The sequence below is a fragment of the Acomys minous genome, assembly GCF_964271855.1.
Source record: "Acomys minous genome assembly, chromosome: 16".
NCBI lineage: Eukaryota > Metazoa > Chordata > Mammalia > Rodentia > Muridae > Acomys > Acomys minous.
The window spans coordinates 96,211,942-96,225,541 of NC_140498.1; the positions used below are offsets into that span (position 1 = coordinate 96,211,942).

General features: G+C 52.0%; 1 protein-coding gene across 3 annotated transcripts in view; it reads right to left on the reverse strand.

Annotated features, from left to right (window-relative positions):
- Positions 1 to 6,558: 6,558 nt before the first annotated feature.
- The window catches only part of TPST2 (tyrosylprotein sulfotransferase 2), a 40,162-nt gene continuing 33,120 nt past the window's right edge, over positions 6,559 to 13,600 (reverse strand). For 2 of the 3 annotated variants that reach the window (XM_084763237.1, XM_084763238.1), the window contains 3 exons: positions 10,858 to 10,908; positions 8,645 to 8,693; positions 6,559 to 7,060 (listed from right to left, as the gene is read on the reverse strand). In XM_084763237.1, the coding sequence (XP_084619363.1) occupies positions 8,652 to 8,693; positions 10,858 to 10,908 (93 nt within the window). In that variant the 3' untranslated portion in view covers positions 6,559 to 7,060; positions 8,645 to 8,651. The remainder of the gene's footprint in view (positions 7,061 to 8,644; positions 8,694 to 10,857; positions 10,909 to 13,600) is intronic. The other variant, XM_084763239.1, reaches the window with a different exon arrangement.

Consider the following 13,600-nt stretch of genomic DNA (forward strand, 5'->3'; position numbering starts at 1 on the left):
GGAGGTGGGCACTGAGGGCTAAGTATGGACACCCAGCATGAACATTTAAAACTCCAGGGCAGCCGGGTGTGGTGACGCACGCCTTTAATCCCAGGACTCAGGAGGCAGAGGCAGGCGGGTCACTGTGAGTTTGAGGCCAGCCAGGTCTACAAAGTGAGTCCAGGACAGCCAAGGCCACACAGAGAAACTGTATCTCCAAAAACAAACAAACAAAAAAAAACCTTCAGGGCAAGCTGGAACTCTAGGAGGGTGGGGGAAGGGAAAGCCATGTCGTAAGATAAACTATCGTGGAAGCCAGTCACATGGCAGGGAGGGGGCTCGTCAGAGTAAGGGCAAGGAATCCCATACCGGGAAATTAAAAGCGTAATTGTGTCTTGAAAGTACCCCAGTAAGGCAGCGACCTGAACCAGGCAGGCAAGCACACCCAAGCTACAAGTTTGCTTCATTTCTGTTCTGACGCCATGTGGTATCTGGGTCTCACCACATTGGTAGGGGCTCAGCCTCAGTCTGAGGCGACTGGTACTTCATAATCCTCACAGAGAGAAAGCTTATGATGGACAAGTCTCAGAAATGTCCGGCTTTCGGGGACTTGGGCAGGTACTGCCAGGGTTTCACAAGCTGGGGGAAGAGGCTCTGGACTAGTGGCCATAAAGCAAGGCAGCCAGCCAGCTTCGATAAAACCTCAGAAGCCTTCTCACACTTAGGCTCTGACCAGAATCCAAGCAGAAAAGACAGAGAAGAAATGCACCAGGCGTGGTGACACACACCTTTAACCCCAGCGCCGGGGAGTGGAGGTGGCTGGATCTCAGTGCGGCCTGGCCTAGACAGGAAGTTCCAGGATATCCAGGGCTAAATAATGAGACTTTGTCCTCCAAATAAGAAAGAGAAACGAAAGACAAAAGGAAAAGGAATAGTTAATTTCTGAGTCAGAGCTCAGAAAGACCCATTTGAACCTGGGCAGGAATTCTGGGGGCATACATTATTTTAGGATGAGCCTTTCTTTCTTTCTTTCTTTTTTTTCTTTTTTTAGTTTTTTGAGACAGGGTTTCTTTGTGTAGCCTTGGCTGTCCTAGACTCGCTTTGTAGACCAGGCTGGCCTTGAACTCACAGCCGCCTGCCTCTACCTCCCAAGTGTTGGGACTAAAGGCATGTGCCACCACGCCCCCCCCCCTCCCCGCGCAAGACGAGCCTTTCTTCAGGTCATCTTTAAGTGAGCCCTTGACTCGACCCACTGGATTAACCCTTGAGGGAGGAGACAAAAGCATGGCTTCATCTATAGCAGTGGTTCCCAGCCTGGGGGTCAGGACCCCTTTGGCAAACCTCTGTCTCCAAAAAAGATTTACATTAAGATTCCTAACAATAGCAAAACAACAGTTACAAAGTAGCAATGAAGAAAAAGCACAGCACAGCTTGAGGAACTATATTAAAGGGTCACAGCATCAGGAAGGTTGAGAACCACTGACCTAGAGGCAGATTCTGTTTTTTCCTGTAATGAGTTTATCATTACGGGAAATCAGGACAGGAACTTGAGGCAGGAACCGTGGAGGGATGCTGCCTGCTGGACGGTCCCCTGGCTCACCCACAGGCTCTTGTTGAGCTAGGTTTGTTATACAGCCTTGGTGCTGCCCACAGTGGGCTGGGACTTTCTGCATCAAGCAACTATCAAGACCATCCAGAATAGACATGTCCATGGGACACTCTGATCTGGACAGTTCATTAAATTTTTCCAATGGCTGTGTCAAGTTGACAACTTAAGCGAACTAGGACATTTAGAACTGGCTGGTAACTACCAAGAAGAGGCTTGATACCCTGTGAGCATATACAGGGGGAAGAGGTCCCCCTCAGTCACAGTCATAGGGGAAGGGAGTAAGGGAAAAATGGGAGGGAGGGAGGGAGGAATGGGAGGATACAAGGAATGGGATAACAATTTAGATGTAATATGAATAGATTAATAAAATATATTTTTAAAAAAAGAACTGGCTGGGAAGTACATCCTTCCCTTCACTCACTGGCCCTATTACAATGTGCTGAGTGCCTAAGAACTAGACCCAAACAATATAATAAAAACAAACATGGGTGAAAGGGGCTGCAGGGAGGAGGAAGAGGACACTGAAACATTGCTGGGGCGTGAGGAGCTCACTGGGCAAGATAGTGACACCGTGGGCAGATGGGCGGTAGCACAGTCGAGGCTCTGAGGAGAGCTCAGGGTCCCAGCACCAGAGACAGACAGCAGGGCAGGGACTTGAGACAGAAGACTCAGAGCCCATGTGGAAGAAATGGGGTCTGGTTTTATAGCTTTCTGAGGAAGGGAAGGGTTCACAGACACAAGTCTAGATGCTCCCAAGTCCCAAGGCTAGGGTATTTCCTGAGAGGTGACAGGTGTTAAGGATGGGTATGAGCCCCAGAACCCAGGCCAAAGACCTTACTCTACATGGATCTCAATGGTTGGGGTTGTGCCCTTTCTCATCAATATTTCTCAGTTCAAGAACAGGTGGTGATGGCACACGCCTACAACTCCAGCACTCAGGACACAGAGGCAGGTGGATCTAAGAGTTCCAGGCCAGCCTCGTCTACAGAGCAAGTTCCAGAATAGCCAAGGCTACACAGAGAAACCCTGTCTCGAAACTGTGCTCCACCTCCCCCGCCCAAGATTTCTCAGTTCAAATACTGGCCTTGGGACTTGGTGACACCCGAGCCCATGTCACACACGTAGCCATCCCAGAAGGGTCTTGTAAACAACAGGGCTCCTCGGGAGTGTGGTGGGGGCCCCTGACACTCGTTGGTCTACCCCATCCCTTCCAGAGAAGAAAGCTCTGGAAGATGCAGCCAGTTGAAGAACAGAGCCAGGCCTGGGCTGAAGGAGTGCAGGCATACTGACTTCAGTATCACCACCCTCGTGACAAGGTGACAGAGAGCGCTGCCATTGCCACTCACTGTCCCTGTCCCTGACCACTCCCCGTGGATGCAGTTTGCCAGAGATGTGGGGAGCCTGGCCCCATTGCAACTTTAAAATAGGCTGGTACCATAGAAACGATCCTTAGGTGGCAACTTCAAAGCTGATATATTTAGTCTAGCACGTGGACTTTCTCTTAGGACAGTGACATTACGCCATGGCACATGTCTCGTTCTTATTTCGAAGTCTGCTGCAAAAAATAGACGCGGTGTGCTGAACTTGGCAGGATTGGAAACCCAGCTTGGCTCCGCTCAGCAAACCTGGTTTCCCTTTAAAGGCTCCTGCGCATATTCCAGCTGCAGCCTCTCAGGAGACCCTGCAGTAGAGAGAAAGCTGGACTGCTCAGTGAGATGCACAAAGGACATGATGCGGGGAGGGGCCAGGGACACGGCTCAGCACTGAAGAGCACATGTTCCTCCTGCAGAGGACGCGGGTTCGGTTCCCCGCACCCAGCCACACAGTGGCTTACAACTGTCTTCAACTCCGGTTACAGTACCGATGCCCTCTTCGGCCTCCCCAAGCACCAGACTCGCAAGCGGTCCGCAGACACACGTGTGGGCAAAACAGCCATACGTATGAAAAGAAGAATATCTAACGGAAAAGTTAAAGCACACAGGTGTGCTGATGGGTTAAGTGCTTGCCTCAAAGCCCGATGACCTAAGCCGGGCGTGGTGGTGCACGTCTTTAATCCCAGCACTCGGGAGGCAGAGGTGGGCAGATCTCTGACCTAGAGGCCAGCCTGGTCTATAAAGTGAGGTCCAGGACATTTGGGGCTACAAAGAAAAAAAAACAAAACAAAAACAAACAGTGTCTCAAAAGGAAAAAGAAAAGAAAAGGAAGGGAGGGCAAGCAAGCCTTCCCAGATTTGTGAGGGCTGGGGATTCAACTCAGCTCCTCACACTGACAGAACGGCCATCTGACTTGCTGTGTTAGTCAGGATTCTCGAGAGTAGCAGAGCCAACAGAGGGAACATATACAACAAAATAATTTACTAAGCCAGCTTAAGTTAAAATAGTAACAACCGCTGTCTCACACCTGAGACCTTGACAGCCCAGTAGTTGCCGAGTCCCTGAAAGTGGTACCTCAGCAATCTCATCTGCTTCAGACACTCTGGAAGGCTCCTGGAGAGCCGCTGGTCGCCCATAGTGGAAGCCCAGACTCTCTGGTTCAAACGTCCACCAACACAACAGTGAGGGGGGGTGAGCGGGTGAGAGGGTGAGAGCGAGGCCACTAGAGCAAAGGGCAGATGAGTTTTCTTTCAAAATCTCCCTTTATCAGGACTTCTACCAGAAGGGTGCCACCTACAATCAAGGCACCTTTCCATGCAGGGAAGGGAAGCTCACTACTGAGGTGACTAATTTGTAGCAAGTTGACATTGAAGCTAACCACTGAATCTCCCTAATCATCTCTGCAGCCCCAGGAAGACAGTCTCTGTCTCTGTCTCTGTCTCTCTCTCTCTCTCTCTCTCTCTCTCTCTCTCTGTGTGTGTGTGTGTGTGTGTATGTGTGTGTGTGTATGTCACTGAGCCCCATTTCAGTGATCCTACTCCCTCCTGGATGTTTTGAATCTCTTCCCTGTGACGTAAAATGCCTCGCATAGGGAGACACTGTGCAAACCATTGTTAGACTCTCCTGTACGAAGGACATGAGTTTGGATCCCCAAGACGCATGTAAAGCTCGATGCAGTGGTGTGTATTTGTAATTCCACACATGCTCACACACACATATACAAATTTAAATATTCTTTTAAATGTTTTGAGTCAGTGTCTCATTGTCTAGCTTGGCTTCCAACTCACTACAGTGCACCATGACTGGCTAGAAGCAGGCTGAGTGGTCAGCACGGTTTTCTTGGGAAGTATTATTTTAGATCTATTCGCATTTTTGTTATGTGTGTGAGGGTGCCAGATCCCCTGGAACTGGAGTTACAATTACAAACTCCGTGGTGGGGGCTGGGAATTGAACCAGGGACCTCTGGAAGAACAGTTGAGTGCCCTTAGCCGCTGAGCCATCTCTCCAGCCCTTCTCGGGTATTATTTGCCACACGTGGCTGGTCTTGTAAAGGCCAATCTGAGGCTACAGGGGCAGGCTGTATGGATGTGTATGCAAACGTGCACAGAGGTCAGGACTGCCTGGTCCCAGCAGGGAAGGGATTCACCCTTCAGCCAACGCATGTGTACAAGTACAGTGCTAGCAAAAATGACAGTTTCTCGGCGTTTTCTAACTAAGGAAACAAGTTGCACACTTCTGAGATGCATTTGTGCAACTTTGTCAGATTTTTTTTTTCTTTTTTTTTTTTTTTTTGCCTAAAGAGACATGCATTAGAGTACACTACTTTTGCCTATCTGCGCAGTTGTACAGGTTCTGAGTATGTAACTGGGTTTAGTGAAATCAGCATTTCTCTTGCTTCCCTGCTCACAGGGAAGCTTAGTTTCAGTCACAGGAAGGAAGGACACTGGGCAAACTGATTGTAGCGACAGAAGCTGAAAAGAAAGGAACTCAGGAGCCAGGGGCACAAGTGCTCACTGCCGAGTCTGCCCACCTGAGCTCAGTCCCTAGAGCTACGAGTGCAAGGACGGGCTCCCCAATGCTGTCTTCCGACCTCCGCGTGTGCTCTGTGTAACGGGTGCCCTGGCACGCCCATACACAAACACAGGAGGTAGAGTAACAAGGAAGGAAGGGTCTCCGAGGCCCGGCCACCCTCACTAGTTTGAAGAGTCACGCGCAGCCACACAGGAGCATCGCTCGCTGTGCCACCTTGGTTGCTCTTAGTAATCGCATCGTTTCAGGGCGTGGCGCTGTATGGATGGATTGCAGAGGCACCCACCACCTGCCAGAGTCATCAAGTGACTTCGTCACCAGCCTGGCAGGATCTAGAGGCACCGGGGAGACTGGAGAGCTCCGGGGAAGTCTGCCAGGGCTTTCCAGAGATGGAGCACTAAAAGCCACGTGGGCAGCCTGCAGGTGGGCAGCCATGCCACAGGATGGGGGTTCAGACTCATGAGGAAGGCAAGGCGGCCAGCTGACGCTGGCACTCACTCCCTTCTCTGCTTCAGTGCTGTGACCTGAGCATCAGTCACGTGCGTCCTGCCGTGATGGAAACTATGGGCCAATAGAGATCTTCCCTTGCTTATGGCAGGTACCAGAGCAACTCAGAAGGCAGCCTGCCTCTGCAGTCTATACCCCCGGGACACGGCAAGCCACGGCCTCCCTGAACCTCACAGCTCAGCCCAAGAAGTGAGGTGAGAGGTGTGGGTGCTTCTCAGCCCTTACGAAGCTCTTCTTGGCCCAGCTGGTTACAGAGCATCTAGGGACCACGGGGTGCAGTGAACTCAGCAGGCCCAGGGCGGGAAGAAAGCGGGCCGAGTGTGAGAGCTCAGCTGAATGCTCTGCACGCGTGACCATGCATCCTGTGGCGAGACTGCCTAAGTGCACACAAACTTTACCAGAAAAGACCCCCCTCCTCGACTTTGGTCTTTCTAGACTCTGCCTGCCAACTCTTCCTGTGGGGATCACAGGAGCTCAACGGTGCCCACAGGAGCATGGGCGTGTTCTCCAGTGTCACCTGTCACCCGTTCCTGAGAGGACAGAAGAAATCTATTCACTCCGTATGAAGTAAGGCACAGACAGCAGCCTGCTTCCTTTATTCAAATAATTAATTTCTTTTCTCTGTGAAACTGAGTAGGACTGAAGGATGGAGGAAAGCCCATATATTAAACTCTTAAATAGATTCTTTAAGGTCAAAGTCAAGTGAAGGAGAGGCACGGTCACAGGTCTTGCTCCTGGAAACGAGGCCAGCAAAGGAGCCTGTCCATTAGGGAAGATAGCAAATTCAATTCTTTTTTTAAAAAAAAGTTCTCAAGGAAAAAAAAAATAGAAAATTCCCAAGTTCCTGAAGCTGAGGCAGCCTCTCTTCCTCCATGTCCACCCTGGAGCAGAGGCTCCGGGTCTGTGTTCGCTGAGACAAACAGATGCTCCGTCTCTTCAGGCCACAGCACGGCCGAGAGCAATGTGCTCAGGTCAGCCGACTTCCAGGTGCAGGACGAGGACTCTGGCCTCCGAGGCAGAGAGCAGAGACTGAGAGAGGGGAAGTGTGTCAGCAGGGGCGACGCTGAAATAGAGCATTTCTTTTTTTATTTCTTTTTCATTTTTGAGACAGGGTCTCTCTGTGTAATGCTGGCTGTACTAGAGCTCCATATGGAGAGAGCAGCCTGGCCCAGAACTCACAGAGATCCAGCTGCCCCTGCCTCCCGAGTGACGGGATTAAAGGTGTGAGCTGCCCCATGGGACTTACTCTATTGTTAGTGTGTCTGTGCACATGTAGGTGCAGGTGCCCACCGAAGCTAAAAGACACTACAGGTCTCTGTACACTCCTAGGAGTACACAGATTTCGTATATGCACATGCCAGATGGTTGGGGAGAATCTAAGTTTAAAACTGGCTCTTGGGTTCTCACCTACATTTTAACCTGGCCTCAACGATCCTGCTCTCTGGTTTACAAAGAACAAATGAGGCCAGGCCTGGCGCCATCAGCCTGTCTTCCCAGCAGCCCGGGAAGGCTGAGGCAGAAGATCACAGATTGAAAGCCTGTTGAGGGTATGGATACGGGATGAGTTCAAGGCCATCCTGGGCAGCTTAATGAGCTCCCATCTCAAAGTAAAAGGGGAAGGGGCTAGGAATACAGCTCCTGCGTGTGCCTGCACGTGCCAGCCTGAGGTGGCTGAAGTGCATGAAGCCCTGACCTCAACAGCCCCACCTCCCCCAAAATTATGTGCTAAATACAATGAGTTTTGGAGAAACAAGAGTTATTGGCACCTGTCCCAGGCCGGTCCACACCAGTTGGCTGGGCAGGCCCTGGATGTGGCATTTCATTTAAACAGTGAAATCAGGGCAGAGCTGGCTTTGGAAATGGGCTGGTCTAGAGCTCTAACAGACTTGCAGGAGGTGAGGGAAACAGGAGTCAGAAGGGAGCAGCTGTCTCTTCCAGGCTCTTTCTTTGGGATGAAACCACCATCACAGCTGCTGACAGAGCTCTGACAGCCACAGAGACTGGATGTCCTCAGCTCAAAGTCCCTTTCCCTACCTCTCAGCAAAATAGGCACTTAAAATCATTTCTGAAAGAGCCACACCTGCAAATGACACTGGAGGAAATCAGCCACCTGCTGTGACACAGAAGGCCACAGGGTTCTCTGTAGGGGTGGAGCTGTGACAAGGAGGGCCACAGGGTTCTCTGTGGGGTGGAGCTGTGTGTCCCTTGTCTCCTACGCGGGAAGACGAACGTGGCCTGACACCTGGGGCACCTGGCCCGACACCTGGGCACTCTTGTTGGAGTCCCACGAGGACGGCTGTGACAGCACTCACTGCTTTGTGCCAAGGCCGTTATCTGTTTTCTGTGTGGGTGTGACAGGCTCCACTAGGTGTGATGTTGCTTAGGATCTCTGTCTCCATGGTCCTTCTGGCTCCTCCCCAGGACTGGAGAAGCCACCTTTTGGTTGGTCCAGCACCCATCCCTACCGACCACACCTCCTCCCATCCAGAGCCCAGACCAAGCCTCCACTCTATAAATAGCTCCCTAGCCAGTCACCATGGAAACGAGATGGGCTGGGGCTGTCCACCTTAGTGGACACATCTGAGAGACGGTTCAGAGGCTGGCACTCCACGGCTAGGAACCTCAGTGAGGCGGCAGGAAAGCTCACCTGGAAATCATGAACTTCCCAGGTGTGCGGAGGTGCTGTTCTGGTTCACCTGCAGGGAGACAGGCAGGCGGAGGGGTCAAGGCCAAATGTCGGATGAGGGGGCTCCGCTGAACCCGTCATGCGCGCGCACAGACACACGCACACACACACACAGACGCACGCACACACACATACACACACACACACACACACACACACACACACAACACACTGTGCTCAGGACGGGATGACTGTAGCTGTGTCCCTAGGATCTCCTGGGTGACAGGGCCATATTTTGTTTGTTTGTCTGTTCCACTCTCCCAGGCCTCCACCCCAGTGCTGACCCAGGCCTTAAAGCTGTAATCTAGGAGGACATCTCATGAACTACCGCAAAATCTAGAACTCATGGAAGAAGATTTGGAGCCAGTTTAGACAGGCATACTGTGGTCATCCAAAAAGGTCAGGACCCCACCCAGCAGGCGGGGAATCGCAGGACAGCAGGGCATGCCATGGAGACACAATCAATCAGCACAAGACCGTACACAGCAGGCCAAAAAGGGCAACAGCAAAAGGCAGAGCCCAGAAGCTGATAATCTGATCATTAAGATGGCAACTGCTGGGCTGGAGAGATGCCTCAGCGGTTAAGAGCACTGGCTGCACTTCCTAGTTCAATTCCCAGCAACCACATGGTGGCTCACAACCATGTGTAATGAGATCTGGTGCCCTCTTCTGGAGGGCAGGCACACATGTAGGCAGAGTACTGTATAGATAATAAAAAAATACATCTTTTTAAAAAGGTGTATCCCAGCACTCGGGAAGCAGAGGCAGGTGGATCCCTGTGAGTGCGAGGCCAGCCTGGTCTACAACGAGTGCAGGACAGCCAAGGCTACACAGAGAAACTTTGTCTCGAAAAAACAAAACAAAACAAAAGCGTGTGAAATATGTGTGTGTGGCAACTGCCATAGGGTGGCTCGCTCTTTATTTTTCTAAAATGAATGAAACACAGTTTGGGGAGATGGCTCAGTTGGTAAAGTGCCAGCCATGCAAGCCTGAGGACCTGAGTTCGGATTCCCAGCACCCACCTAGGATAAGGGGTTACAGAGGCACATGGCTGGGAAGGTGGAGGCGGAAGGACCCCTGGGGCTCACTGGCTACCACACACATAAAAATAAACATATATGCAAGGTCACTCATCTCAGGACTGTCTCGTCATTTGAAAGACAGCATCCTGCCAGGCCTGGTAGCACATGCCTTTAATCCCAGCACTCTGGGAGGCAGAGACAGGCAGATCTCTGTGAGTTTGAAGCCAGACTGGTCCAGGACAGCCAGGGCTACACAGAGAAACCTTGCCTCAAAAAACTAAAATACCAAAAACAAAAAAAGAAAGACTGCCATCTTAGGCCCGAAGGAGCCTTAACGGTGGCAGAGCATAAGCCCATGTGTCAGAGGGCGGAGGCTGTACCCGTCCTCACAATTATGGACTCCCCGCCCCCGCCCCAGGGATATCTCAGGGATGGTGGGCTCAGCTGTGAGCCACATGGGGATGTGTGGTTCGTGGCCACTTAGTTACATGCCCCATGACCCTCAGCTCTCATTTCCTGATACAGAAAAGTGTGTCTGGGGATGTGCTTGGCAACCATCACCTTAATAAGATGGGGTTTAAGTTAGAAACATAAAGCCCTCACAGAGTCCATAGCCGTCTCTCAGCCAGAAGACAAGGGGCAGGACAGCTTAGGAAAAGAACTGCTGGGATTAGCTGTGCCTACAATCACTTAGATACCCCAATGACCCAGCTCTACTCTGCTTATGACAAGGAAGTGTCATCTACCCACCCCTCCACCCACCCACCCGTCCATCCACCCACCCACCCACCCATCCACCCATCCATCCACCCATCCGTCCACCCACCCACCCATCCATCCACCCATCCACCCATCCATCCATCCACCCATCCATCCATCCACCCATCCATCCATCCACCCATCCATCCACCCATCCACTCATCCATCCACCCATCCACCCATCCATCCATCCACCCATCCATCCATCCACCCATCCATCCATCCACCCATCCATCCATCCACCCATCCATCCATCCACCCATCCATCCATCCACCCACCCATCCATCCACCCATCCATCCATCCAGATCAAAGTGGAGCAGCCATGGACCAACAACGAGCTACGGTCTAGGCAGGACAACGGAAAGCAGACCCTTGCTCTGGGCTTTCTAACCTGAAAATATCCTTTCAGATTGGCTGGGGTTTTATAGTCTCCTTTCAAGACCTAGGAAAGAAGACAAGTGTCACTGTGGGAGAAATGGGCAGAGAATAAAATCCAGGTCATCACTGACTCATCTATCCAACTACCCACCCACCTGCCCACCCTTGGCCCTCCAGCTCTCCTCCCGCCCTCCTGTCAGTTACACAGTTCTCTCACACCCCCTCCCTCCACCTATGCATCCTGTCAACCCACCCATCTACCCATCACAGATCCATCCATCATCTGTCCTGTCTGTCTGTCCACCTGTCCATCCACCCGCCCACCCACCACCCGTCTTCCCTCAGCAACATTTGCTGAGCTTGTACATGGGACAGCGTCAGTCAGGCGACTGAAGCTCTTGTTTCCCTGCAGCATCTACTCCGGGCAGGGGCACGGATGGCAGGCAGATAACAGGACACATAGCAGGCATGTGAAGTCAAGTATGTGGCAGGAAGGCAGCGAGGCAAAGGGGTGTAGCTGGGAGTGACCGGGGATTCCCACAACCATGAAGGTCTCACCATGAAGGTGAGATCCGAAGGACAAGTAAAGCCAGCCAGGTTCCATGGGGAGGAAAGCCACTCGGGCAGAGGGTGAGACTGAAGCCTTGCCGGGCGGACAGCGCCCTGGCAGAGCCACCCGAGGCTGCCAAGCGCAAGTCCAACGGGGCCCAACTGTGAGGCTTTACCCATTAACACAAATATCACTCATTCAACCTGGTGTGTGGAGACCTTGAACAAATCAACATGGGCGCTACATAAACATGACTAATGAGAAACTTGACATGTTTCAGGGCTGAAGTCTTCAAACCCACTCACTCGCTGTGCATTTCCAGGAACAGCCTCGATGTGGCCTGGCTCCTGTATCACTGCCGCCTGTGGCTTGCAGCCACAGTGACCAACCACACACCTGCACTCACAACACACACACACGCGCACGCACGCACGCGCACGCACGCACGCACACGCACGTAAAATTAAAGTTAAAAGGAGGGGCCCTCATGGGCCTTCCTGTTGCAGCTGTGGCCACTGTGTGTTTCTGTCTCTGTGAGGCCTCTACCACTGCCACACCTAGCCTCTTTTCATTTTTACTGACACAAGCCAACTAGCCACATCTGTGCTCTACAACACGGGTCACGTGGAGCTTCTGCAGGAGAAGGAATATAAAACACAAAAACGGAATTGAAAGAACAATGCTTTTGAATAAGAACTAATAGTATTTAGTTAAAAGCACTGTCTGCTCTTCCATAGGTCCTGAGTTCAATTCCCAGCAACCACATGCTGGCTCACCACCATCCAGAATGAGATCTGGCGCCCTCTTCTGGCCTGCAAGCGTACATGGTATACATATTAAACAAATCTTAAAACAAAACAAAACAGGGCACAATCACAGCCTCCCTGGGAACGCCCACAGTGCCGCTGCAGTGGGGCCGCTAGTTGGGTCTGTGTCCCTGTACGCACCCAGACATTCATGAGGGGAAAGCGGCAGGAGCCCTGGACAGCTGCACGTCAGGCAGGTTTTCTTTGTTAAGGGAGAGATCGGGGCTGGGCTGTAGCTCAGTGGCAGAGCACGTGGGTTCACCCCAGCAGGGCACACGCAGAGGACTACCCGTGAATGAGGGCCAGGCAGGCGACCAAGACTTCTTTGGGCTAACTGGGGACGTAATGCATGCCTGCGTTCTACCTATTCAGGAGGCTGAGGCAGGGGGATGGTGTCAGCCCAGGAATTGAGCAACACAGCAAGACCATGCCTCAGTGAAACAAATCAAAACCACACCCAGAGCACTGAAATTGAGGTTGAGGGGAAGCACACCTTTGTAATCCCATTAGTCAGGAGGCAGCCACGGGAGGAGCACAGATGTGAGGCTGCTCTGCACTACACAGTGAGGCACTCTCCACAGAGGCACAGGCAACGCTGTGGGGAACACAGGTGTGAGGCTGCTCTGCACTACACAGTGAGGCACTCTCCACAGAGGCACGGGCAACGCTGTGAGGAGCACATTTAGGGGCATCCACCGCCACACGAGTATCAGAGTGCCTGTGCACACCACACACACAGTATGGCCTCCACACACCTTAGATACAAACACAAAACTGAGCCCTGAGCCTCTCCGTGACTGGAAGCTGGTGGGTGCAGCATGGTGTGCAGACACCCCAATAGCTACTAGTCGCAATCCACATGTCAGCCTCACCATCATGCTACGGCGCAGCGAACTGTAAGCACCAGGCACCGGCTCTCAAAGCTGGAGGGCGCCAAGCAGACGTGACGGTGGGCTGGTGAGCTAGTGAGCTGTGCTTATAAAACGCCTCGTCAAAGCCACTTCCCTTAACCATCGTCACCACAGAAAATGGTAATTTCAACAGCTTCCGGCCTGAGAAATCAACACAGTAACTCGGGGGACAACAGCACGGTCCATTCTTTCCTTATGTATGTTTGCTCCCAAGACTTGACAGGCTCAACGCATGTGGAAAAAGAGCCAGGGAGACAGCAAGGAAGAGCAAATAAGACAAGATGTGACTACGAGTAGCCGGGGAAACAGGAAATAACACGCAAAGAAGACCTGAGACACAAAGGCAGCCACCATGAGAAGCCAGGGGGAGTGGAGGGCGGACACCTGCAGACTCTGAGCTTTCTTCTGGCTCAAGCCGGAGTGGAAATACCCGCATCTGTACCCTTATGTCTGTCGGGCAGAACATTTGCTCAGGAGCCGAGACTGGAG